Here is a 26714-nt window from a genome sequence, read left to right as displayed (position 1 = left end):
CGTCTTTTGAGATGTTATACGGATGACAACCCAGGTCTCTCTTGGAGATGACCAAGGAGGCATGGGAGAAGGAAGAGGCTGATGAGGAACGCGGAATGCCGGAGTACACCCAGGCCCTAAAATCAAAGATAGGAAAATTGAGAGACCTGGCCTATTCTACCCCTGGAAAAGAAACAAAAAAACAGAGATTGTTCTATATTAAAGGAAAAAAATTGAGAAGACTGGAAGTTAATGATTGGGTTCTAGTATTGTTACCCTCATCCACCAAGAAGTTCCAGGCCGAATGGATGGGTCCTTACAAGGTCGTAGGGACCATTGGGAAAACCAGCTACAGAATCCAAATAACTGCACGAAGAAGCCAGACTTACCAAATAAACCTATTAAAGAAATGTTTAGGACCCCCACCGAAACCAGCCCACCCCACGTTACCAACGCACGCCCCCTCCTCTTCTACCTTGGAAAAGTTGGTTGTCAATGAGGAATTGAGAGAACAAGAAAAAGAAGACCTCCAGAAAACCCTGTTACCCTTTCCTCTCTGTTCTGAGACAAACCCAGAAAAACAACCCTGACCGAACATAGGATTGAGACACCCTCTGGAAGAACCATCAAACAGAGTCCATACCGGATACCCGCGGCCAAGGGGGCGGCTGTACAAAAAGTACATGAGATGTTACAACTCGGGGTCATAAGACCTTCTAGGAGCGAATGGTCCTCGTCCATCGTTATGGTGCCAAAACCGAATGGAAGTACCAGATTCTGCATGCACCTCAGAGCCCTGAAAGACATTTCCTCCATCGAAGCATACCCCATCCCGCGTATTGACGAACTAATTGAAAAACTAGGGGAGGCCAAATACATTACCACCTTGGACCTGACCAAAGGCTATTGGCAAGTACCCTTACGGGAAGAAGATCGGAAAAAAACAGCTTTTGCCACCCTGGATGCGTTATTTGAGTTTACCGTTCTTCCCGTCGGCCTACATGGGGCGCCAGCAACATTCCAGCGCCTCATGAACACGGTGCTCTGGGACTGTCAGTCATTCACATCTGATTAATTGGACAACATAGTGATCTTCAGTCCCAGTTGGGAGGCCCATCTAAATCATCTACAGAATATCCTACGCGCCCTACAACAGGCAGGGTTGCACATACATTTAAAGAAGTCCAGGGTGGGCTATCAAAAAGTTAAATATCTGGGCTACGCATTCAGACATGGAATGATTGAACCCCAGATCGAAAACATGAGAGCAATAGCTGAGACCCCTTTCCCCAGCACCAAGATAGAAATGAGAACATTCTCAGGGTTGATAGGGTACTACCGTCGTTTCATCCTCCAATTTTCAGAGGCAGCCGGCCCTCTGATAGACACCATCAAACAGGAAGTAAAAGCACAGACCCTCTTACACCCCACACATTTAATGTGGAAGGCATTCAACACCTTGAAAAGGGTTATAACCACTAGTCCTGTGTTGTCCTCCCCCGATTTTACCCGACCCTTCGTACTCCACACCAATGCATCAGACTATGGAATAGGGGCCATCCTGTCACAATTGTCACCTGAGGGTATAGACCATCCAATCTTGTATATTAGCCGGAAACTCTTTCCCCGAGAGCTGAGATACCCTACTATTGAGAAAGAATGTTTGGTGGTAAAATGGGCTATCGACAAGCTGAGATATTATCTCGAGGGTCGCCCTTTCACCCTGTACACGGATCACGCCCCCCTCCAGTGAATGAGCCAGAACATCGCTTTAAACCTGTGGGTCCTCTGTTGGTTTCTCTCCCTTCAGCATTTCTCTTTCACCGTGAAACATCGGAAAGGTGCAGATTATGGTAGTGCTGATTACCTCTCCAGGTTTCCTCTCCCCGATCGGGAGAATCCAAGGGGGGGTATGTAACAGAGGGGGTCGGACCAAGCACGGGGAGGACCCACCTAAAGACTGGGGGAATGTGATCACCACCGTCTCCCCTCTTCTTTCCCAGCAGCAGGAGTGGACTGGCCCAGAGGTTCAAACATATGCAGATGACGAAGAAAAATGACACTGTTTTTTTAAGTGGGATGACTGGTCGCTAAGCCCCTGCTACCAGCGATGACAACAAGGAAGTTTGGCCTTCAAAGACAGGAAGAAGGCGGATGTCCGTGTGGGCGAACACTGGAGGAGTCGAGGGAGCAGAGGGAATCGTGAGCGGAGTGAAGCTGACGGTATCCAGAGAAGGAGCAGAGGAGGAGCGGTCGCAAGACAACAAGGAGCCAGGAGGCCAATGATCCCATGTTTAGCCCAGCCACGCTCCAGGATGAGCGTGGCTCTCGCACATAAGTGAGCGTTTTACGGGCTGGGTGGGTAAAAGGGAGAGACCGAATACATAGACTTAAGGCCCCTGTTTACCGGAGTTCCTGCCCTGAGCACTGCCCTCACCTATCTAGAAGTGCTGCGCAGCGTGTGATTCCTCACTTACCCCTCCCTTACCATCCTTGTTTGAGCAAACACCACACTTACACCCAGTTCCTTTGTTTTCTCCCCCTTCACATCCACGCTTCCCACTGACAGAACGGACTCGTGCTGGAGTGGCTAAGAACAGGGTAGACCTCGCCAAGGGAGCGAGAAAACCCAGATCCGCCTTTACCTTATTATAGACTGATCTTGCGACACAAGAGTGTGTTCAGGCCAATAAAAACTTCTTTGACCCCATCTAGTATCCCTTCCCTTTCTCTTACCCCGCAACAGACACCTATAAATTTGAGAAGACAGCTAGGCTACAAACCATTAACAGAGTGCATGCTCACTTCAAACAACATTAACATTAGGTGGATAAGCACAACAATTGTATGAAACAAATGTAGCTGAACATTGTTTTCAAGGAGATTAAGCTTGTTTCAAATGGTGCAAATAAGGTATAAGAAATACCAACTACCCATATGCTATGCATGTAATTCAAGAACGTTGTAAGTTCATGTGGAAAGAACGAAGTACTTCGATTAAAATAGGCTTGCCCATCAGAAAATGAAAACAAAAACTATGTATAATGTGCCTCCAGAAGCAAAGCACAATGATGGGAGATGCAAAGAATAAGAAATGCAACCACCGTTCGTTCAAGAAACAACCAACTGAGAAGCCAGAAACTGTGACAAGACCTATCTGGGCAAGTCAGTACCAAAGTCAAGTCTAGAGTCTGCGGCAGTCACCACCGCAGAAATATAACCTCCATTCAAGAGATACAGATACATCTTTCTTTGACTGTAAAATAGAAAAGTACAGGGAGAATACTAGTATAACCTGAGCATAGATTGAGCTCTGCATGCTTCTCAAAGCCTATGTTTTAAAAAGCTGCCTTGAGTAGGAACAAAAGGAATATATTGGTGTAAAGTGGGGTGGGGTGGGGTCGATTGGGGAAGAGTGAAGTGCAGTGGCTTGGGGTAGATTGGAGTAGAGTGGGGTAGACTGGAGAGCTGTAGACCTGGGTGAGGTACATAAGGGTAGAGTGGGGTAGAGTGCAGAGGGGTAGACTGGAGTGGGATAGATTGGGTAGATTATAGTGAGTGAGGTAGGAGTGGGGTATGTTAGAGTCGAGTGGGGTACATTGGATTGGAGTTACATAGAGTGTTGTGGGGTATATTGGGATGGGGTAGGGTAGACTGGAGGAGGGTACAGTGGGGTAGATTGGGCTAGGGTGGAGTAGATTGGAGTGGAGAAGATTGGGGTAGACTGGCGTAGGGCGGATTGGATGGGGTAGATTGAAGTAGGCAGTTTAGGGTGCAGTGGGGTAGGGTAGACTGGAGCGGGATGGAGTTGGTGGATTGTGGTGGAGTGGGTTTGATTGAACTGGAATGCTGTAGATTTGAGTGGAATGTTGTAGACTGAAGTTTAGTGGAGTGTGGTAGATTGGGTAGAGTACAATGGAATGTGGCAGACTGGGGTGGAGTGAGGGAGACTGGAATGGAATATATTGGGGTAGAGTGTAGTGAGCTAGACTGAGTGGAGCAGGGTGGAGTGGAGTTTGATAGACTGGAGTGGAGTCGAGATTGGAGTGGAGTCGAGATTGGAGTGGAGTAGAAAATGGAGTGGAGTGAGATAGATTGGGGAAGAATGGAGTGAGGTAGAGTGGAGTGTGGTGGATTAGTGTAGAGTGGAGTTGGGTAGATTGGGTGGATTATACTACGGTAGATTGAAATGGAAAGGGGGGTCAATTGAGTGGGGTAGATTGGCGTGGGTTATTTTGGGTGGGGTGGAGTAGATTGGAGTGGGGTGCAGTTGGATAGGTTGGAATATAGTTTAGATCACAGTGAAGTGAGACAGATTGGGGAAGAAAGAAATGGCGTAGGTTAGAGTGGAGCGGGAGAGATTAGGGTGAATGGAATGGGGTAGATTGGAGTGAAGTAGTTTGGAGTGGGTAGGCTGTACTGGAATGAGATAGATTGGAGTGGACTGGACTGGGGTTGAATAGGCTGAAGTGGGGTAGATTAGGGTGGTGTGGAGTTAGGTAGATTGAGTGGAGTTGAATAGTTTGGAGTACAGTAGGGTAGACTGAAGTAGAGTAGGGTGGGGTACAGAGAGTGGGGTAGACTGCAGTGGCGTGGAGTGAGGGAGTAGAGTGGAGTGGAGTAGGGTAGATTGGGGTGGGGTATATTGGTGTGGGTAGATAGGGGAAGGTAGATAGAGTGGGGTCAGGTATATTGGAGTAGGTTAGATTGGAGCTGAGAGGAGATGAATGGATTGCAGTGGATTTTGGAGTAGAGTAGGTTATATTGGAATGGAGTGGGGTAAATTGGAATGGGGTAGACAAGCGTAGTCAGGTAGATTGGAGTGGAGTGGGTTGGGCTAGGATACATTGGAGTGGGAGTATGGGGTAGACTGGGTTAGATTGGAACAAAGTGGGTAGATTTGAGTGGAGTCCAGTAGATTAAGGTGGTGTTGGGTAGACTGGAGTGGAATAGGGTAGATTGGATTGCAGTGGAGTGGACTGTGGTAAACTCGAGTGGCGTAGGGCAGATTGGGTTAGAGTGGGGTAAATTGAAGTGAGGTAGATTGGACCAGGTTGGTTTAGATTGGGGTGGAGCTGGGTGGGTAAATTAGGGTGGGATAGATTGGAGTGTCGTAGATTGGAGTGGAACAGGGTAGATTGAGTGGAGTCAGGTAGATTGGTGGAAAGTGAAGTGGGTGGGGTAGATCAAGGTACAGTGGAGTGTAGCGAAGTAGACTGGAGTGGGGTAAGTGTTGTCGAAGGGAGTGGCTTTGACCTAAAAAGGATGATAGGGTCTGTGAGATTTACTTGGGGAAACAAGCTCAGAGCCAACAATCTGGCAGTATCTATGCTCAAACACAATTAGACAGACTGTATTTCTTTATGTGTGATATAATTTAAATACGCAAAATGCAGCACCTATGATGGCTTCCTGCTTCATTCGGAGTTCAGTGTAGGACACGATTAACTAAAAAAATCACTGAAGCAAGATGGAAGAAGCGAGAGAGTTAATTAACGTAGGGTGGCCAAAAATGAGACGTAGTAAAGAATAGAATGGTAAAGACATGTTACATTAAATAGATCAATTGGCTAGCAACAATTAAACCCTCTAAATTCATACTAGTGCCTACAGTGAACTATACTTTACAACACTTCCAATAATACTTCTGTTTCGTTCTTACATGGCATTGACAAGACATTCAAAAAGATGCTGGTAAATGAAAAACTTGTGCAGATGGCACAAACCAATTTAAGAATCACTTTTACTCATCGTGCACAGCTTAACAGAAAATAATTATATATTTCATGCTCAAGTAATAATCCAAAAAGGGTGGGGTTGGCAGAACACATTATCTGCAGCCCGAAGAACTGAAAAATGCAATGCCAGAGCATGAGAAGACATTCATAATGTAGTCCAAGACGAATGGTCACGAGGACAAGAATTCTGCAATTTGTATTGGAACATTTAGATTGTATCCAAAACCTTTCTGTCTCCCCAATTCAAATCGATTACAGAAATGTCTCTCTCTGATTCCCCACTTCTCAAACCACCTCCCTGGTCTTCTCTATTTTACTATGGGCCAGATTTAGACTTTGGTGAATTGGTTATTCCCTCACAATAGGATTTATACTTCAGCGGTCTGCCAAGATCTAAATCAGTCCCTAAGTCTTACTCCTCCACTTCACTCTATAGAGATATTTATTGATATGAGTTGTATTTGTGAGTTTTAGTCTAAATTGTATTTGGTTAACGCCAGATCCAATTCCCCCCCAAAAATGTCAACATGCGTGGTGTGTGCCTATGCCTTGTCCTAAAATATGACACCCTGGCTGCATTACAAATGTTTCCGACTTGTTATGCTTAATGTAAGTTATGCAAGTAGGGGTATGGTATATAGGAAACAATAACTAATCTTGTTTGCCTACCACTATGTTTGAAGGTTTTACACATTATGTAAGTTACTCATGTACAGGGTCAGGAAATGTGTGCAGATTCAAATATAATGTATAGGTCTTTCCTTCCAACACACATTCTGTGAAAATATAAAATATTGGAGAATTCCCAGACTCTTTTTACAGCACTTAGGACTGGGTCCCTCAGGTACAAGACTGACGTGCATTCGGAAATGTTCGTGAATACCAAAACAATATGACTGACTGATTATTACTTAATTTTGATTTCTTTTCCTAAATCACTGCTCTGATACTTACCTGATGAAGTCCACTTGTATACATCTGTGAGGAACAAACATTTTCAGAACGGACATATATCTTTAAGTTGGGCAAACATGGAATATACCTCTGCAAAGATGACTCAAACAATACCGTCTTGTTGCTCACTGACTTACGTTTGAGTCAGGACATAATCAAGGCAACAATCTCCCATAGATGGGAAACATTTTGTTGATTGTCCTTTTAGGACTGACTGCCTATATTAAATTTGGGTGAATTTCCTACTCTGGTAGATTCCACTCCGAATTTTGAACTTCAACCACTATGCAAAGGATTCTACCACCAACAGTTTGGTAGGAGTTTTCCATCACCATCAAACTGCAGGTCAGAACACCAGTATCCATTAGTTAGTCTAAATCATGCCTCATCATAGGTTTATGTCTCAATTTGGGATAATATTAGATTAAACACGAATAATCTTTTGGTAAGTATTATAGAGCGTGAATCTTTTAGAAAACTCAATGTAACAACGTAAACTATTCAACAAAAATAAGAGTTGAAGGTAGCCTCCAGTTCTGGAAATGTGAATAAAACATGGCCTTCTCCTTACACAGCTTTGTGAATCGCCATCTTTGTCATCAATCCCCGATCGTCTTCTTGCAAGCTGTTCACGCAGAGAAAGGGACTGAAAGGTACACAAAACAGTGATATAAACATATCAGGAAAGCACACAAACGCTCGATGTAGTAACTTATAGAATAATCAGTTTTAAGAACAGACGGTGATATACTAAACAAAGCACTCAAGGTCAATGAAAATGTACACACAAAAACAAACAATTAAGACCATACTACAAAACACAGTTATCAGTGCCGATACTTCACTGATTCAAACAGGCAGATGTCATCAAGTGAGTACTGAGCCCAGCCTGATATTCAAACATATCCAGATATTAGATATATAGTTTGAGTGGAGTATACTTATAAATAAGTGATGAAACTAAACTGTGATATATCTACAACTATGAAAATAAACCACAAATTCCAAACTGATATACAAATACAGCAATCAGTCAAGGCCCATTTTATTGAACACAAAACCCACAGAAATCAGCAAGGTCAGTTTGTGGTGTATAAGCAGAATATAATATGCAGAAATGCATACAAATAAGCAAAGAGAACCAAAGGCTAGCCATACACACACAAACACCAGACTCATCAACTGCAGAGGGGAGTCCAGACTGTGATACAGACCAGCACATCTACATATCAGTGTAGTGCCACCACCATACAGATTTCATCGCGGTACACTTATTTGCCATTCAAAAATTTACAGATTGAACTAATAGCCACTGATTTATTTACCTCTTGGCTGGACAGTTCCAGGTTTTCTTCCAGCACAGCCACTCTCTCTAGTGCAACACGGAGACGCTCCCGAACCTGCAATATGACACAAATGTATGAAACAGGTTAATTAAAACCTTCATACGAATGCACTCTTATTCCCTGACGGTCTGCCAAAACTTTCCCAAAAAATATTGCAAATAATGCAGTCTTATTTACAGTGAAGTGAGCCCAAATCCTTCCAAGGGTTACAGGATTCATACTTCTTGAAGCCTGCCAAAATCTTCATTGGGAGATGTGGGGCAATGATGAGTGGTTAATCTGTGCCTACCCACATTGTAAAAAACAAAAAGCTTTGATTTTGCTGGTTGAACTGCGGTGTTCTACAGGTAGCGTTTCGGGGCCCTTTGTGTCACAGACGCTAGACCAGCCCCACAAGTGGGATATTTTTTTGTGTGTTTTTTTTTAATCAAGAGACATGTGGGAATACAGAATAGTAGAACATTTTATTACCAATTGGATTTCTCTGCATTTGTGGGTTTCAAATGTAAGCCAGTGTTCAAGAACGATGTTATTTTGCAAAATGCCCTCTGTATCACATGACAGTATGGGTAGCCACAAATTCATAGGTGTACAAATAGCTCTTAAACTGAATGAATGAATGAATGAATAAGACTTATAACGCGCAACTTAATCCAAGGGCATCAAGGCGCCTACAGATGGAACAGCATATACTATAAACCGATGCAAAATTACAGATAGGCCTCTGCAAAGAGCCACATTTATAGTGCTTTACGAAAAGACATGGCAGATGGGTGCCCTTTTAATTCAGGGGGAAGCATATTCCACATTTTGGGAGCAAGAAGGGAAAAAGCCCTCCCGCCCCATCTGGCTTTACAAACCCGGGGGACAGACAGTAAATTTTTGTTGGAGGAGCGAAGGGCCCTACTGGGGGCATACGAAGATAGAAGAGATCTTATACCTTCAGAACTGGCTCCACGCAGGGCCCCATAGATAAGGCAAAGGATCTTAAAAGAGATCCTAGTCTGAATGGGAAGCCAGTGCAGCTTCTTCCTGGCCAAAGAGGCGGAGGACAGTCTAGGGGCATCAAGAACAAATCTTGCAGCCGCGTTTTGAACTATCTGTATAAGCTTTTGGTTATTGGCTAAATAGAGCACGTTACAGTAATCAAGTCTCGAAGAGACATGGGCCACAACAACCTGCTTTCGGGCTTCCGGAGAGAGATAATGGGCAATCTTTCTCAAGATCCTAATGACACCACAGCAGGTTGAGACGGTCCTGCTGACCTGGCGGTCAAGGGAGAGCGAGGTATCAACCAGCACCCCCAAATTCCGGGCCAATTGAGAGTGTGAAGGTTACACTCCAAGGGACGGAGGCCACCAGTCGCTCGACCAGATGTCCTGTTTTCCCCCAAAGATCAGGACCTCGGTTTTCTCTCCATTCAACTTCAGGGAATTCAGAATCATTCCCTGGGATACTGCCTCCATGCAGTTCCTGAAGTTAAGAGCGGAGATAGTCACCGAGTGAGAGATAGAAACCATGATTTGGGTGTTATCAGCGTATGATAACACCTCCAGCCCGAAAGATCTTACTAACCTGGCAAGTGGGGCCACATAGATGTTAAAAAGAGTAGGGCTCAAGGCCGAGCCCTGAGGGACCCCACACTGCACAGGCTATGGGGGGGAAAGAAACTCACCCAGCTTGACCCTTTGCTCTCTCTGACTAAGAAAAGAGGTCAGGAGGCTCAAGGCTGGGCCCTCGACTCCCATCTCCCCGAGCCGTGTAACCAGGACTGACGGATATAGGGTATCGAAGGCCGCTGTCATGTCAAGCAGGACCAGAAGGGTGGTCTGGCCCCTGTCAACCTTCGAGCGAATGTTAATAATAACCACTGATAGGGCGGATTCGGTACTGTGGGCCCTTCGGAAGCCATGTTGAGATGGATCCAACAGGCTAGAGGCATCCAAAAAGGAGCTCAGGTGTTGATTGAGGTGCACCTCAAGCATTTTAGCAGGGGCGGGCAATAGAGATATAGGGCGGAAGTATCTTGTGTACTTTTCAGACATACATAGGTTTTCTTCATACCCATTGTCATTCTTTATATGTTACCGTATGAACTGTTGTACAGATGGTACATAATGAAAAATCAATGTAAGGTGCAGCTCAGATATTTGATCTGTATATTTCATGTTTTTAAAGAATCTACAAAGCCAATATGGCCAGAAGGGACCGCCGGACGTAACACTATAAAGCTTTTGTAAATCGTCCATCGTGGCAAGAAGTTACAGATAAAAACATCACTAATGGCTGCTGTTTCCTACTCATTTGTTATTTTTTTCAATTCAACAGTTAGTTTCTTTGAGAAAACCTCGAGGGATCTACAGAAATAAATTGTTGCTGAATTCAGATTTGGGTCTACTTTTCAGAAATGTATAGCTGTCTGGGATCACCCATGGGTTTCACACACGGATCCCTTACAAACTGAAAGGCGACTGAAATCACAAAAGTTAGGAAAAATTAACTACATCTTAGAAAAGAGCAAAATCTGTGATTTAAAAAAAAAAAAAATTGATACACCACTGCTTGTTCCTGAAAGCTGGAAAGAGAGTGATCCTAGCACAGAAAACCTTTCATTGATGCATCTTTTAGGAACGTTTTATTGTGTAGCACTCTTTCCCCCATTTTCCCACCCAAAACAACATTTTTACCTATATTATGGAGATTTTCTCAGTTCCCTCTGGGGAAATCTACAAACCCCGGGTACCTTTAAAATCCAGTGGATGTTGGAAAAAAAGAATGCTAATTTTGAGTGGATACCTTTTGTGGAAAAACGTTATGAAGGTTTAAACACAGGTTACCCTAACATCTAAAAAAAGGGCTTAGCACCAGGAGGAACAGTGGGGGTGGAAAAGCATGGAGGGGCGACAGGGGAGGAGAGGGGTTGTAGAGTTGGGGGGGGTTGGAGGACCCTAGCATGGAAGAGGTTCAAAATTCTTCCCGGTGCAGATATGGGGTGAGGGTGGTCCAAAGAATACGGTGCTATGCCTGGAAGACAAGGAGCAACTCTAGCTCCCACAAAGAAGCGAACAGGGATAGGAAATGGTAGGGGTATGTGCTCTTTAATGCAATGCACCTCCGGTTTTGGGGCAACTTCCCATTCAAACCCATGCAGTTTGAAGTCCCAAGAAGTGAGCTTGGTGGAGATCAGTGCATATTGGCATTTCCACATTTTATTGTGCCTCTTGTGTTTTTTTAAAATGACTGAATTTGTTTTGGAAGAATTACAAAAGGCGTGCCTCCTGCACTTACTCTTGCACTTAGCTTACTTCCCTTGTAAAAAGCCACCAGAACAATGTGAGAGTTGGGCTTACCTGTGCAGCAGAAAATTAGTTAGGAGCTAGGCATAAGCGACCACATTGGGACTGCCAAGGAGGCTGCCAAAGGTGGAGCTAGGAATGGATTCTTGCTGCATGTCTCCAGAGTAACAGAGTAAGAAAACACTTTTCGATGCCGAGTGAGGGGAAACTAGCTGAACTCCTCAATGTAACAAACATATAACAATGTGCTGAGAAGGAAAGACTAGCTCAGCCCTGAGTGCAATAGGGTCTGCCATGCCCCGACAAGGAGACAATAGTGCTATATAGTCTGAGGTCTAAACCCACAAGAGTTTCTCTACTCCTTTCTGCATCTTGAACACGGTCAACAGGGTCGGACTGGAACAAGCCATTGGTAGCAGCAGAAACAGTCTTGAGACGAGGTAATTTCACATTCCCAGTGGAACCCAGCACGACTTCAGTAGAACCAGTAAGGGTGGCGTTCACATGGGAATGGAAGCATGCCTAGAGCGATGTCTCACCGCATTAAAAGCAGGAATGGATCATACTCTGGATTCTAGAAGGCACAACTCTACTTACCACTAATATTTGTCTAGGAATGACTGCACCCTTATTCCGTGTGCAAGCAGTTCTATAGGGAACTCATAACGATACCAGCGCACAGCAGGCAGGCAGTGAACAAACAATCTCGAAGTGCAAGACGCAGAGATAATGCAGGTCAGCTGCAATACACAGTCAATGACAAGATAAACATGACTTTAAGAGCTGGACAATAAGCTACCTCATCAGAAGGAATATAGAGGGAAAATACGTTCAAAAAAAGTTCAAAGTATCGGTATAGGACCCACCTCAGGAAATCTGAGCGCAAAAGAAACAGGTTTAAATTAACTCCGGAAGAAAAAAGGCAACTGTCAAGGGCGTGCACGTGCACACGTATGTGGTAGTACTACATATGCGGGCCTCACATGTGGCTACAGCTGTGCGTAGTGCAGTTGTGCAAAGCTCTGTATTTCTATAGCTAAGGAAGCTAACAAGTGGATGGGATACCCAAGGGTTGCAAATGAGATGGAGTCCGGCCTTAGTACTAATCCTAACTGGCTGATAAAAAAAACGCACTTCCCACCAAATGACAATACAAAGCAGAAAATGTTACCCATGGTCAGGAATGCTTTCTTAAGATGTTTCTTTTCCTTCAAGTTCTCTCCTCCCCAAAGTGAGCAAACCAAGACCAAGATGAGTCTGAACACACCCAACTGATTGAGCCAATGGTAGTAACCTAAACATACACCTGCCCAACAGAAACACAAGATGCATCTATGAAAACTAATCTCATATCCAGGTATTCAGACAAGATCCTGCACCACAGCCTATCATCTGTCAACTTGACAGACTGACTCCTGAAAACATGAAGTATGGACATCTGAAAATTTATTTACAACCCAAATACGGTGACACCTCATTCCACATGAACATCATGCGCCTTCAAGTGGAGGAAAATCTGCATCTTCTCTCTGGGATAGAAAAAGTGAGTGGCTCATTGATGTACCAAGTTATAAAGAAATAAGGGAACCCTGTACCAAGGGTATATAATATGGTGTAAGAGACAATGGTCCCTATCAAGTAAGTATAGGAAATGTTATACAGAACAACATAATGATCTGTGAAGTTTTACATTCAAAATAGAGAAGTATTTATTTAAACGTACAATCAAACAAGCAAAATATTCAACGAAGTGCAGTAGGTAAAAATCGGGTTGGAAATCACTGGATTTCCAAGCTTCAGACATGTGTGTATAAATATAGTGATTTGAACAACAATTTCTTTATTTACAGTAGACACAATATAGAAAACATCTTGTGCTCCACAGAAATCAAGGCAAAAGCAATGGGAGTTAAGACGTGGTGTGTCCACGACGTTTCGATCCCCACTAACGTTGGGGGATCATCATCAGGACAAAGGAATATAGCTTGAGAGGAGGCCTGTGAAAGGCCAGGAAAAACAAGGGGTAGGCGAGAAAAGAAACAAACATTGGCATAGCCAATAGGTCTCGCCTTTTGGACCTTATAAGTGTTTAGCCATGCAGCACATTATCACCCACTGGGCAGATTTCTGAAATGGAACTAGTACTTATGTAAAGTGCTTTGATACCTTCACTCGCGCTACATTATACTCCCTAATGAATGCAGATGGATTTATTGGTCGAGTCTCAAATCTAACAAAATTCTAAATAAGGCACTATTTCTAAAGGGTTTATTTGTATTTTTAAAATAACGAAAACATTGATTTTACTACACCATATCTGATGTTTGACAGAAACTGGAATTTTTAGAAATACGTTGGTTATCAAGAGTAAGAGGATTCTTTTGATCAACGGTCAGTGGAGGGCGCTTATATTATAACTTTAAATTGAACTAAAAACCGGAAATGAGCTGAAAACTTGAAAGTGATCCGTGCCCTAATGACGAGCCTCTTTGGGTTTTAAACACTAGTTGATGGGGAAAACAATAAACATGTAAATAAACATCTGCAAAACATGGTCTGAAAGCGTGCACCATGTCCACATTTTAACAAGGGGAGTTTTGCAGTGTCGAGTTCATACACGAGCCGACATGTGGAGTGCCAATACAGAATTTCGCAGTGCTTCAACCCGAGCCTGCAAACCGGGACAACGGTCACCGCAAACAACAGCAAAACACGCGCCCTAGTGTTCCTGCCCCTATAGATTATTGCTCAGCTCACAGAGAACTGGAAATACTCCCTAATGAATGCAGATGGATTTATTGGTCGAGTCTCAAATCTAACAAATTACTAAATAAGGCTATATTTCTAAAGAGTTTATTTGTATTTTTAAAATAACGAGAAAAATGATTTTACTATACCAAATCTGATGTTTGACAGAAACTGGAATTTTTAGTAATACGTCGGTTATCAATAGTAAGAGGACTGTTTTGATCAATGGTCGGGAGAGGGTGCTCATATTACAACTTTGAATTGAACTAAAAACGGGAAATGAGCTGAAAACTTTAAAGTGATCCGTGCCCTAATGACGGGCCTCTTTGGGTTTTAAACACTGGTTGATGGGGAAAACAATAAATGTGTAAATAAACATCTGAAAAACACGGTCTGAAAGTGCACCCTGTACATAAAATGAAAGTAAGTCACGGATGATGCTGAAACATAAAGCATTTGGCCGTGAGGCACTGCCGTGTGATCAAATAAAAGGTCGCGGACTCTCAAATATTATTAAACAAAGTTGAAATCCACATTTTAACAAGGGGAACCCAGCAGTGTTGAGTTCACACACGAGCCGACCTGTGGAGTGCCAATACAGAATTTCATAGTGTGTCAACCCGAGCCTGCAAACCGGGACAGCGGTCACCGCAAACAACAGCAAAACACGAGCCCTAGTGTTCCTGCCCCAAAACAAATGAACAAGTGGCGGCGAGGGGGTGGGTGGTGTGCACAGAAGAGAAGAGATGCCCTGGGAATGCTTCTGAACGTGTGCACGAAGCAGCAGCTGTTTTCAAGCACACTCTTGCTTGTGGCGGCATCCGCCTTGCAGGAGCGAGCAGCAGCCAATTAACATGCACACCGCTGCTCACTCCCGCAAGGTGGATGCCGCCACAAGCACTAGTATGTGCTTCCAAAAAGAGCAGAGCAACGGCTAAAGGTCATCCTACACAGAGCATGCATGCTGCATAGGCGAGACCTAAAAAATGGGGTGAGAGGGGGGTGAAACAAAGGAAGGAAAAAAACGGTTTTAGAGGGAGGATCGGCGACCGATTTACATAAAATTGTAATAAGCGCAGTATATAAGGCGGGAAAATTGTGACAATGTCAAGTGATTGCTAATGAGGACGTGCAAGAACATCCCCTAATATACAGTGCTCAGTGGACACTCAACAAGGTCTATACCTGGTGTGGATGGATGAACACAGTTGTGATGCTAAGCATAGGGTCAGGCAGGGAATAAAAGTGAGTGAGGGTAATCAACCCTCGTGAGCCCAGTACCTTACAATGAGCCATAGAACATGCCAATCGGCAACGGAACAGGATTGTGAAGCTAGGCCTATGGTAATGTGAATGAGGGAGATCATCCCTAGTAAGTCAAGAATCCTACACTTAGCCATAGAACATGCCCAATCGGCAAGGGCCAAGTCCGGGCAGAGCGGCGAGCAATCTACATCCAGCCAGGATAGGGCGAATTAGGCGATGTGCCTAGAAGAGCACATAAGCTAACATTAACCTGGTGCACAACCAAGGTGTGATACTGATGAAGCAAAGCTTCGCATATTTTGCGGCTTGCCGAAGTCAAGAACCTCGTTTATGTGTAATAAGGTAACAAAACGTATGTTTTACTAACATTTATTTTGTTTAGGCAAAGTTCCCGAAGCTTGCCTATGTGTATTTCTAATGAATTTAATCCGTGTCCTCTAATATGGCCGCCGCTTGTATTTTAGTTACTGCGCATGCGTCAGCCACACTCACGTGTCCTGACGCGTCTGCAGAAGTGGAGGGAAAGTTATGCGCATGCGTAATTCATAGCTGTGCTTATCATGTGGTACTGCTCGTGCCACTGCTCTTGTGATTGTGTCAATGTAGCTAACATTTAATGCAATAATTTTATTTCTTGATGATGAGTTAAAAGTACAAACCCTATGATGTATTTTCATAATGACATTATTATGTATTAACTTGTTTTCGCTTACTTTTCATGTACCGCGGGGAATGGGGGTCCAAACTGATTGGGAGCCATATTGACGGTCTCTTCTGCGCATGACCAGGGAGCATTGAAAGGTGGCCACTTTGGACAGTGGAACACAGCCAGCTGGCAGCCACAGTCAAGATGCGCCTGGGAAAGCCACCTCTGCGCTACGAGAACGGCGAATGTTGCTCCTCATGTGTTACAATGTTAATTTCCTGCACAGTTCTCATGAGAACCCCAAACCTGCTAGGCGGTACCCAAATATGTTAATGAAGGCTTCAAATCGTGTATTGTGATTGGTGTGTTACCCAAATCCTACCTTAGGACCAATCGAAATTGAGGGATTCTGACACTTTGCAACATTGGGGGGTGGTACACTGTCCCCAAACTGTATATCTACCCTGGGTTCACCTAGTGAACCGTCCGACTTGTCTGGTTTAGCTGACCTGTCACTGACCCAACGCACTCAATAGGTGACTGAAGATACAGAGCGCTGCGGAGCACTCTGTCCGAATTTGACCATAGGCTAAGGTTCTACTGAACCTTAAAGTGCTTGCAAAGCACTTAGCTGGGAGTTCGCTGACCCAATCGGGGTCTTGATCGATAGCTGCAGAGCGGGTGGAGCGCAGGCGTTGCTTCCGAACTGTGGGTTCCGGTCCTGTCCTGAAGAGGGTCCTGTCCTGAGGGTTTGCTGTCCTGTCCTGAGGGTCCTGTCCTGATTCCTATTCCGAGGGTATCCTGTCCTATCCTGGGTGTCCATTCTGCACCTGCTGTCCTTTGAGGGGTATCCTTCCTTGAGGGTTTCCTGTCCTTAACTGACCCGTGGCCAGGGTTTGGTTTCCACACCTTTCTAGGTAAATATTGCTCTGAAAACTCTTAAAATCTTGCACCTTCTGAATTTCTAACTTTTGCTTTAATAAAGTTCAACATTGCACATGTGATATTTTCCATGCCTTTCTGCAACTATTGAAAGTCATTTATATTTTTCCATAAGTTTATTCCTATGTCTTCTCATTTGTTAGAAATTATATTTTGCATAGCAGTGTGTCATTTCCTGATCTGGTCTAGAACTTCATTGCCTAGATTGTTCAAAGGCCCATTCACCTTAAGTGAAGCGTGTTATTCATTATAAACTCTCCTATAGTCACCCACACTTAGGCTATCCCTGTTTAGATAATACTGACTTGCATAGTATCTTTTCTCGTTACATTTTATTAGTACTTTGATGATTACTCTGTCATTATTTCTTTATGCCTATGTGATTTACGTTATCTTGGTTATTGATTGCCTTGTTTTATTGTACCTCATGCAAGAAAATAATGAACTTTAGATAAACATTTTAAAACTTCCAGTTGTCCGTGGTCATTTAAACAGTATTTGAATGTTATAGGTTGAGTTTGTATTTTGCTGCCTTTCCTTTACAGCTAGCTCCCTGATTCATTGTGGTCATTAGGCACCCGCATCGGTGGATGGTAAGTCGGGTGCACCGAAAATTGGTAGCAGGGAACACACACACACCAACTTGGTAGAGCTCGTGAAGTCACCTGATCGATGTATATGGTGATTTGAAAAGTATATGGGCCCTGAAGCCGGAAACGGCGAAAACTATTGGTCGGGTGGCCTCGCGCGCTCTATCAGTTTTCTGGTAGCTAGAGGATGGTTAGGGACTAGTTGAGAGTAAGGCAGGGATTAGTTGGACTAGTTAAGTCGGAAGCTGCTATTATATTAATGCTGCTATAAGAGCGGCTGTTCTGAGGGAACTGATCACTCTCTTGTGAATACGCTGCTGAAATTCATGAATTACTGTATTGCCATTATTCTTGTTCTTATATTGTTATATGTACTAATCCATGCAATTGTCAATCGTTTAGTTGTATGTTGTCCGAACTCCCCGGGGAATTGAAAGGGCAAGTGGTGAATAGAATCCATTGTCCTGAGGTCACAGGTTCGAGGAAAGTTAGGTGCAGGTTAGGATAACCGGGAAGCACTAACTAGGGTTTTCTGAATACATGTGTGAATAAATGACAGTAACGGGGTTCATTGGCAAAATTCCCATAGTGGCGTAACCTAGTAAGGGTCACATCGGAAGAGTAGCAGGTTCCTCGGAGCTAGCGTGAAAGCAGAGGGGTCCGCTGAGAAACCTTAAACTCGGAATATATCCCGGAAAGAAGTGGATGAGTTTAGGGGAATAACAGGTTCACCGATGCTAGAGTGAAGGGTAGGCGGAAGAGATCTGCCCGCAGCGAGTGAAAAGTAAATGGAAGTAGTTTACTTGCAGTAAACAATTCTTTCTCTGTCTAGACACTTGAACACTGTGGCGAATGTGTATTTGTTGTAAAATAACCAAGCACTGAGCACTTTAAAAGAAAGAAAGTTTCCGTTACCTTGTGAAGGGAGGGAGTCAGTCGCGAAGCGCCTCTGACGTCACTCTGTGCCGCGCTGGGATTGGTAGAAGCAGCGGGCGGGTAGCGGAGCTGGAATTGTAAAGGAGGGGTGAGCGCCGGAGCGTGGGAACTGTCTCACGAAGGGGCCGCGCACCCATTGGCGGAGCTTATTTAGTGTCGCGCACCCATTGGTTGCACGAATTTCTGAAGCGCGTTCTGATTGGAGGTAGTTTGTAAACAAAGTTTAGCGCAGAAGTCGTATGTGGCACTCGCAGACTACAGGAACTCGACCTGATCCAAGGCACCTAGGGTTTGAAAGGGATCAGTGGAAAACTAATAGATACGATATTATGTACGGAACCAAGAGAAAATTGTCCCTTGTAAGTAAGGTGAAAAATTATTTTAAAACGGACAAACCGATTAAATCTAGGGAAGGTGTTCTTGTCCCACCACCTAATACTCCTGCCTCATTCATGATGTTTGACCGAGGGTACAATACCTGTGTGTGGTTGGAGAATTGGGTGAAGTACACAAAAGATGACGGAGTATTGGCTTTTCCGTTAGATGGTACTTTCAATGGTAGGATCTTATTTAATTTAAGAACCCGAATGAATGAACTGCATCCCAGACCGAGACTAACGCAGTATGAGGCATTAGAGGAATGGGAGATTGAGGCTTTTGAAAGAGAAAGACCCCGAATGGACAAGGGTTTGACCAAGTGGTACCCCAGGCAGAAACAGGAATCCAGGGATAAAAGGATGAAACAGTGGAGGCAGAGCATGATTGTTGAGGGTCTGTTTCCCATGATGCCGGCATGTCATAACGTGGGAGCAAGTGAGAAAAGCACCGAAAAATGTAGACATTGGGGGGGGCCGGGGGAATCAGATGATGAATTGTTAGATGACATCTGTACCAGAAGTCCGCCACCCTACAATGAGGGAACGCGACCTTCCAGTGTAGGAGATGTTCCCCGACGCCACTTCCTAAAGGAAGAAGACAGGTCCCTGGGACTGGGAGGGGGTGGTCAAGTATTGCCCTATCCTGAAAAACCCGAACTGACGGAAACAAGGGATATATATCCCAAAGTGCCCGCGAGCCAGGAAGAAAAATATTCACGTACGAAAATCTTTTTTCCCAGACCCTTGTATGAAAGCGAAGAGAAACCATCGAATTCAGGACTGCCTTTTGTTCAACCTCCATATGGGGAAGAGCGCAGGTCCTTTAATACTGGAACTTTATTCCCGAAACCTAATTATGGGGGAGGACCAAGTGAAACGCATCCTACTGCCCCGAGTTTTACTCCTCCGTTGACCCCACAGATATTACATGACACAACTTTAAGAAAGGTACTAGTGGAAAAGGAGCAAGAGGCTCTAGCTAGACAAAGGACAGAAATAATTCAGAAAATCTCCCAGTTAAATACCAGTCCTGAGGCATTGACTATTCCAGTAACTATTGGACCGGTGGTCCCGTTATACGGAAATGGTCAGGGAAATCCGATTACTCCAGTTATGACCCCAGTCATGGCAACCCCGAGACAGGAACCGATCATCATAGATGATCAGTCCAGTGAGTGCGAGTCTGAAGTTGCGTTCTTGGAATTACCAAACAAACAGACTGGAAAGGGAATACAGCAGAGGCATAACCCTTTTAATACAAAAGAAATTAAATTAGAGACAGCAACAGGTACTAGGAATGTCTCTCTGGTAACTCCGGATGAAATTGAGAGTTGGAGTCGTGAATTAGAGAAACAGACTCCGCAAACAAAACCTTTAGACCTCTACAAGCTGAGGGTCGAAATAGAAGAATTAATGGCAGGAAATGTGGGGTTGGATCGATTGAATACCTACTCTGAAGAAGAATTGTCGTTCATATGTAAAAGCTTTACAAGGAACACCAGAGTGCTCCACGAAAAAACTGACCGAAACAGCAGTTAGTATGGGGGTAGATATCTCAAAATCCAAGCCCTTACAGAAACCGTACAGAGCAGACTTCTCAGACAAAGATATAGAACACCTGAATGTGGCAGGGAAGAAGTTGCAGATTAAAGAATTAATGGGGGTACTGCAGAAATGGGGAGATGTGGAAAGATGGAGAAGCAGGTGGGCGAAAAAGAGGGAAGAGGTTCGCTCCCGACAAGTGACTCCTGAGTTTGCTTTAAGAGAGGTAGAAAAACCTGAGCAGTTATGCCCCATGCGCGAAGTTCCAGGAGGGAAATATGTGCATGTGCCCTGGTCTAGGCAGGATATTGTGTCCTTCACGAACGATTTTCCAAAATTACGAGAGAAACCAGTTGACTGGTACAGGCAGGTGGAAAGGTTCGTGAAGGTACAGAAATGTCTGTGGAAAGACCTGGATGGGTTTTTCGACATTGTGGTTCCAGTAGATTTATGGACCCAGTGTAAAATAAACATAGACTGGCCGAGTGAGGAGTACCCAAGAAATAAAGAAACAGGGGAACCATCAAAGGATGTCATGCGAAAATATGAGCAGGTAATTCAGCACTTGAAAGAAAAGGTGCCCGCAAAGGAAACTGATTGGACAAAAATAGATAGAACAACACAGGAAAGGGACGAGACAGTGCACTCCTTCTATGAGAGGTTATTGCAGGTATTTAAAACATACAGTGGTATTGATAACATCGACCTGAAGGATATGACGCACTTTATTTACAGGTTTGTAAATGGTTTAAGACCTGAAATTTGTCAGTGGATAAAAGATAATAAAATCTGTTGGCATACTAAGAAAATGGATGAGGTCCTGCGGTACGCTAAGTACTGCGAGGATGAGATGGCAGAAAAGAAAAAGGCCCTCAAGGAAAAGGTGATGTGGGCTCAGGTGAAGCTCGCAGAACAGCAGGAAAAACAATTGAGTAACATGGTTAAAAATGCTGAGAACAAAGGTCCTGGGGGAGGGGGTGGAGGAAAGCCCCGGCCCAAATTTAGCAGGGAAGAGGCTATGAAAAAATTTCCCTGCCATCAGTGCGGCGAAATTGGACACTGGCGAAACGAGTGTCCCCAATTAGTAGATATTAATGAAAAAACTCCTGATTTAACTCCACAGACGCAGAAAGAAAGACCAAGAAAGACTCAACCCCAGGTAAAAACAGTTCAGGTGCCTCGAGCACCCAAGCAGGTATACAAGGGAAGACAGGCAGAAGATGAAGAGATAGAAGTTTGGGAAAGCGGGGAGAACAGAAATACAGCAACTTCGCAGTATCTGCTGAATGATACCTTCCTTTGTAATGATCAGGACTGACGGGGCCTGAGAGGGGAGGACGAGGAGTGCGTACTTGGCGCTTCCTTGCCGGTAGACCAGTCTGGACCATATATTGAAGGAAAGGTTGACGGAAATGATGTCACCTTTCTGTTGGACACTGGCGCTACCCGTTCTACTGTAAGAACAGTGGACGTTCCAAACCTACCCCTCTCGGGAGAAAATATCCAAGTAGTGGGTGTATCTAATCAATTGATTAGTACTCCTGTTACCGAACCAATGGAGATTTCAATTGGAAATTTTAAACAGATGCATAGATTTGTCGTCTGTGACACCAGTCCAGTGAATCTACTGGGTCGTGATTTGCTGTGCAAAATGAACTGTACCATCTTTTGCACACCAAAAGGTGTGGAAATACAGACCCCAGATGAAGATGGCATTTATAAATTATTGTTACTTAGACCTGACTCAGAAATTAAAAGATTGACCCTGCAGGACTTGCCCCAAGAACTACAGGAAGCCGTAAAGCCAGAGGTGTGGGATTTCACTGGAAAAGATGTGGGGTTGATGAAGGATGTGGACCCCATACAGATAGCCATCAAGGACAATGCAGTATATCCTAACACTAGGCCCTACCGAATGAATGCTGAAGTGAAAGCAGGTGTCACTCTGGAAATACAAAAATTATTAGAAGGAGACATCATACAGGAAGTGATGAGCAGCCCATGTAACTCACCGATTATGGGCATCAAAAAGCCTAGTGGCAAGTATAGGGTAGTGCAGGACCTGAGAAAGGTTAACAAAATTGTAGTTCCTTGCTGCCCTATTGTCCCGAACCCTGCAGTGATATTGTACCAGATTCCTTGGGATGCTGAATGGTTCACTGTGATTGATTTATGTCATGCATTTTTTTCGATACCCCTGCACCCCGACAGCAAATTTCTTTTCTCATTTGCCTTCGAAGGTCACGTGTATTGTTGGAACCGGGTCCCTCAAGGGTATACAGAGAGCCCCTCTATCTTTAATCAGATCTTGAAAAAATGTCTAGAGACTTTGATCTTACCTGGGAACTCTGTGTTAGTGCAGTACATAGACGACCTTCTACTGGCGTCTAAAAGTCACAGGGACTGTGTAGTTGACACCATTGCCCTCCTAAATCATCTGTGTGAGAAAGGGCATAAAGTGGCCCCTGACAAACTACAGTTCTGTGCGAAATCAGTAAAATATCTAGGACACCAGATAGAAAAGGGTGTCAGAAAAGTCACATCAGAAAGAGTGAGAATAATTCAAAAGATGCAGTTGCCCCGTACTCAAAAAGATGTCAGAATGTTCCTGGGGGTATTAGGGTACTGCAGACAGTGGATTCTGGGATTTGCAGCCTTAGCCAGGCCCTTGATAAAAATGACCACAAGAGGAATGCCAGATGTTGTAGAGTGGGACGATGAAAGTCTAATGGCTTTCACAAGACTGAAAAACTGTCTGTGTACGGCCCCTGCGTTGGGAATGCCAGATTATTCCAAAGAGTTTGCCCTATTTTGTGACACTCGCGATAATTGCGCATTGTCAGTCCTGACTCAAGAACATGGCACGACCAGAAGGCCTGTGGCCTATTTCTCTGCCACTTTGGACCCAGTAGCTGCTGGGTTACCAGGCTGTCTGAAAGCAGTAGCTGCTACCTGTGCAAGTTTGGAACAGAGTGAGTCCATTGTCATGGGACATCCTGTGACCGTGTATGTTTCACATGGAGTGGTAATTCTATTGACCAGAACTAAAACACAGTATCTCACCCCTAGTCGGCTGACTAAATACGAGAGGATTCTTGTGGGTGCAGCAAATGTAAGCATTGTTAGGTGCGGTATTCTGAACCCTGCCACCTTACTCCCCGACCCCTTGGAAATAGAAGGTGGGGATGATGATGAACATGATTGTATTGACCTGACAGAGTTCAGTACTAAGCCACGCCCAGACATAAAAGAAGTACCATTGCCTGAGCATGATAAAGAACTATTTGTGGATGGTTCCTGTCTAAGACATGAACTAGGAGGCTTGAGTGCTGCTTATGCAGTAGTGTCTTTCACCAAAATTGAAGAAGCAGGTTACCTATATAACATCAAGTCTGCACAAGTAGCCGAATTGATAGCCATGATAAAGGCTTGCAAAATTGGGAAGGACTTACGCATAACAGTGTATACTGACAGTCAGTACTGTTATGGAGTTGTGCATGACTTTGGCCAATTATGGCTACAAAGGGAATTCATGACTTCTTCAGGTACTCCCATTCGGAATACCAAGATTGTTCATGACCTTTTAGAGGCCATCCAGTTGCCCAAAGAACTGGCAGTGGTAAAATGTGCTGCTCATCAAAGGAGCATGGACAAAGTATCACTGGGAAACGATTATGCTGATCGAGTGGCCCAATGGTGTGCCAAAGATCGGTATATTGTAAATCCAAAACGAGGGGGGCCAGGAACCAGCTGCCAGCTTCAGGTGTTTGAAGAAGTGCCTACGTGGGATGAAGTGAGAGAATGGCAGGAATCGGCTCCCTGGCAAGAAAGAGAGAAATGGAAGGAGGATGGGTGTAGACCGAGACGTGTGGATGGTGTGATTTTGGGCCCAACTGGTATGCCTGTGTTACCCCGACACTTGCTTGGCACAATGGCAAGATTAATACATGAAGGATCACACATTGGTAGGGATGCCATGATTCTGGTATTTCAACAGACTTGGTACAGTAAAAAGTTCAGGAAGGTAGCAGAGTCCCTCTGCCAGAGGTGCCTGTCATGTCAACAGATGAACCCAGGCAAAAGGACAATGGTTGAACTGAGCAGGATTGGGAGATCAGGGGGTCCCTTTGTAAGGATACAGATTGATTTCATCACCATGCCCCGTTGTGAAGGGAAGCGATATGTCCTTGTCATTGTTTGCGTATTTTCAAAATGGGTAGAAGCTTACCCTACTCCTCAAAGTGACGCACTGACAGTAGCGAAGTGTTTACTAAAAGAACTGATACCTAGATTCGGAATACCATACATTATTGAATCAGATAAGGGTGGACATTTCCAGAATGACATACTGGCTGAACTCTGTAAGGCCTTTGGAATAAGGCAGAAACTGCACTGTGCATACCACCCAGAGGCTTCTGGAATAGTGGAACAAGTAAATGGAACTATCAAAAACAGACTAGCAAAGCTGACAGATGCTACTGGCATGACCTGGGTGAAGGCCCTGCCCCTGGTCCTGATGGGACTGAGAAGTGTTCCCGACCGCAACACAGGCCTAAGTCCCCATGAAATCATTATGGGAAGAGTGATGAGACAAGCATGGGTGCCAGGAAGCAAACTGTTGAGTATTACTGATGATTTGGTGCTTGAATACTGCAGAAGATTGGGTGACCAAGTGCGTTCTATCTCTCGCCAGATTGGAGACGACGGCATCCTCAATCCAACGACTCCTCTCCACAGCTTGGTTCCAGGAGATTGGGTCAAAATAAAGAAGCACACTCGATCAAGCTGTCTGGCACCAAGGTGGGGAAAGAAACGCCAAGTAATCCTGGTGACAACCACTGCAGTGAAGGTCGCAGGTGTTCCTCAGTGGATCCACGCTGGACACACCCAGAAGGTATTGCCAGACAAAGGATTTGAAGAAGAAGGGCAACCAGCAGAGGACCCTGAAGGAGCCAGACCAGAAGCAACTGACAACGAGCAGCCCAGCACCAGTCAGGTTGCAGGAACAGCAGACGTTGGCCCAGGAGTAGTTGACTACGAACTGCCAAGAAACCAGCCTGTGGAAGAGGTCCCGGAAACTGAGCCAGGAGTAGCTGAAGACGAGCTGCCAAGCATATGGCCAGAAGAATGGATACCGATGATTGATCTGACCGAAGATCCTATCAGAACAAGAGAACGACTTAGTGAAGGGAGAGAGTGGACTAGTCAGGAAAAGCAAGGCACAGGCGAAGAACCTCAGCCGCTTGAGATTCAAATCAAAACTGAGGAAGGAGAAGGTCAGACAGGGACAGAGCAGGTATTCGATACACCACCGCTAACACCTGATGCAGATAAGGGAGAGACTAGAAATAGAGTGATAGTTCGAGCAGAAGAAAATCAAGAGATCGAAGTGCTTGAACAGGATCAGAGAGGGTTAAAAGAACGGGTTCAGGAAACAGAAACAGAAACAGAGACAATCGAAAGCCAAAAACAAAATATTCCTGAACAAGGCCAGATTAGCAACCAGGCAGAAGAATTTGATGCTAGCCCTGGAACTAGTCAGATAAGGGAAGTAGGAGAAGAAAGTGGAGAAGAATTACCACAAGATAAAGAGAACAAGAGAATAAGAAAAGAAAGTGAAGTCCAAGTACCGACTAAGAGACTAAAGAAAAGAAACAACCTTGAGCCTAGGTTTGTAAAAAGATTGACACTAAGGATAAAGACAGTGGAAGAAAAACGTGCAGAAGCAAGAAGAAGTGCTCGGATAGCAGAGCAAGAAGAAGACTCTTCCAAAAGAAGGAGTGAGCGAATAAAAAGACAAAACAAAAAGTACAAGTCTCCTGAATGGACACTGGTTTTGGAGGAGCTTGAAGATCTTGATATAACTGACGTGAGCGACGGAGAGCCCGTCCCTGAGTACTCAGCTGAAGAAGAAGACGAACCACCGTGAATTTGCACAAAGTAAGCTAGTTGTGTAAAAAGCCAAAAAGAGGGGTGAGAACACTCCTTCTGAGCCAAAATGTCTGATTCAACGGTGAATGGTAGACCTAGTTGCAGCCGTTTTAAGACGTGTTGCAAGGTGTGTATATGTAGTGTAGTAGTACTGATAGTTATCTGGATAGGATTAACAATTTTCATTCCCTTTGCTGTAAGTAAAGATACTAACATTGTCCCTACTGAAGTTGTAAATACTGACAGTGAGGAGCTAACAACACAGAGTGTAGCACGACATGAAAGAGCCCTGAGACAAACAAAACAGAACTTAGAAGCATCAGATGAGGGAGGACTACATTATCATGGAGTTAAGAACAAGACACACTTAAATGTTTTCGCAAACTTATTAATACACTATGTAGAGACTATGGAAATTGAAGA

At 44.4% G+C, this 26714-nt stretch overlaps 1 protein-coding gene across 1 annotated transcript in view; it reads right to left on the bottom strand.

The window, feature by feature from the left end:
• PPFIA3 (PPFI scaffold protein A3) overlaps window positions 1-26714 on the bottom strand; it is a 963828-nt gene that overhangs the window by 553758 nt on the left and 383356 nt on the right. Inside the window, exons 6-7 of the mRNA XM_078655169.1 lie at window positions 7997-8071; window positions 7243-7317 (exon numbers count right to left, since the gene is read on the bottom strand). Coding sequence (XP_078511295.1) covers window positions 7243-7317; window positions 7997-8071 — 150 coding nt within the window. The remainder of the gene's footprint in view (window positions 1-7242; window positions 7318-7996; window positions 8072-26714) is intronic.

This window comes from Lissotriton helveticus, chromosome 7 (assembly GCF_964261635.1).
Source record: "Lissotriton helveticus chromosome 7, aLisHel1.1, whole genome shotgun sequence".
Lineage (NCBI taxonomy): Eukaryota > Metazoa > Chordata > Amphibia > Caudata > Salamandridae > Lissotriton > Lissotriton helveticus.
This window is presented reverse-complemented; position numbering and strand designations above follow the sequence as displayed.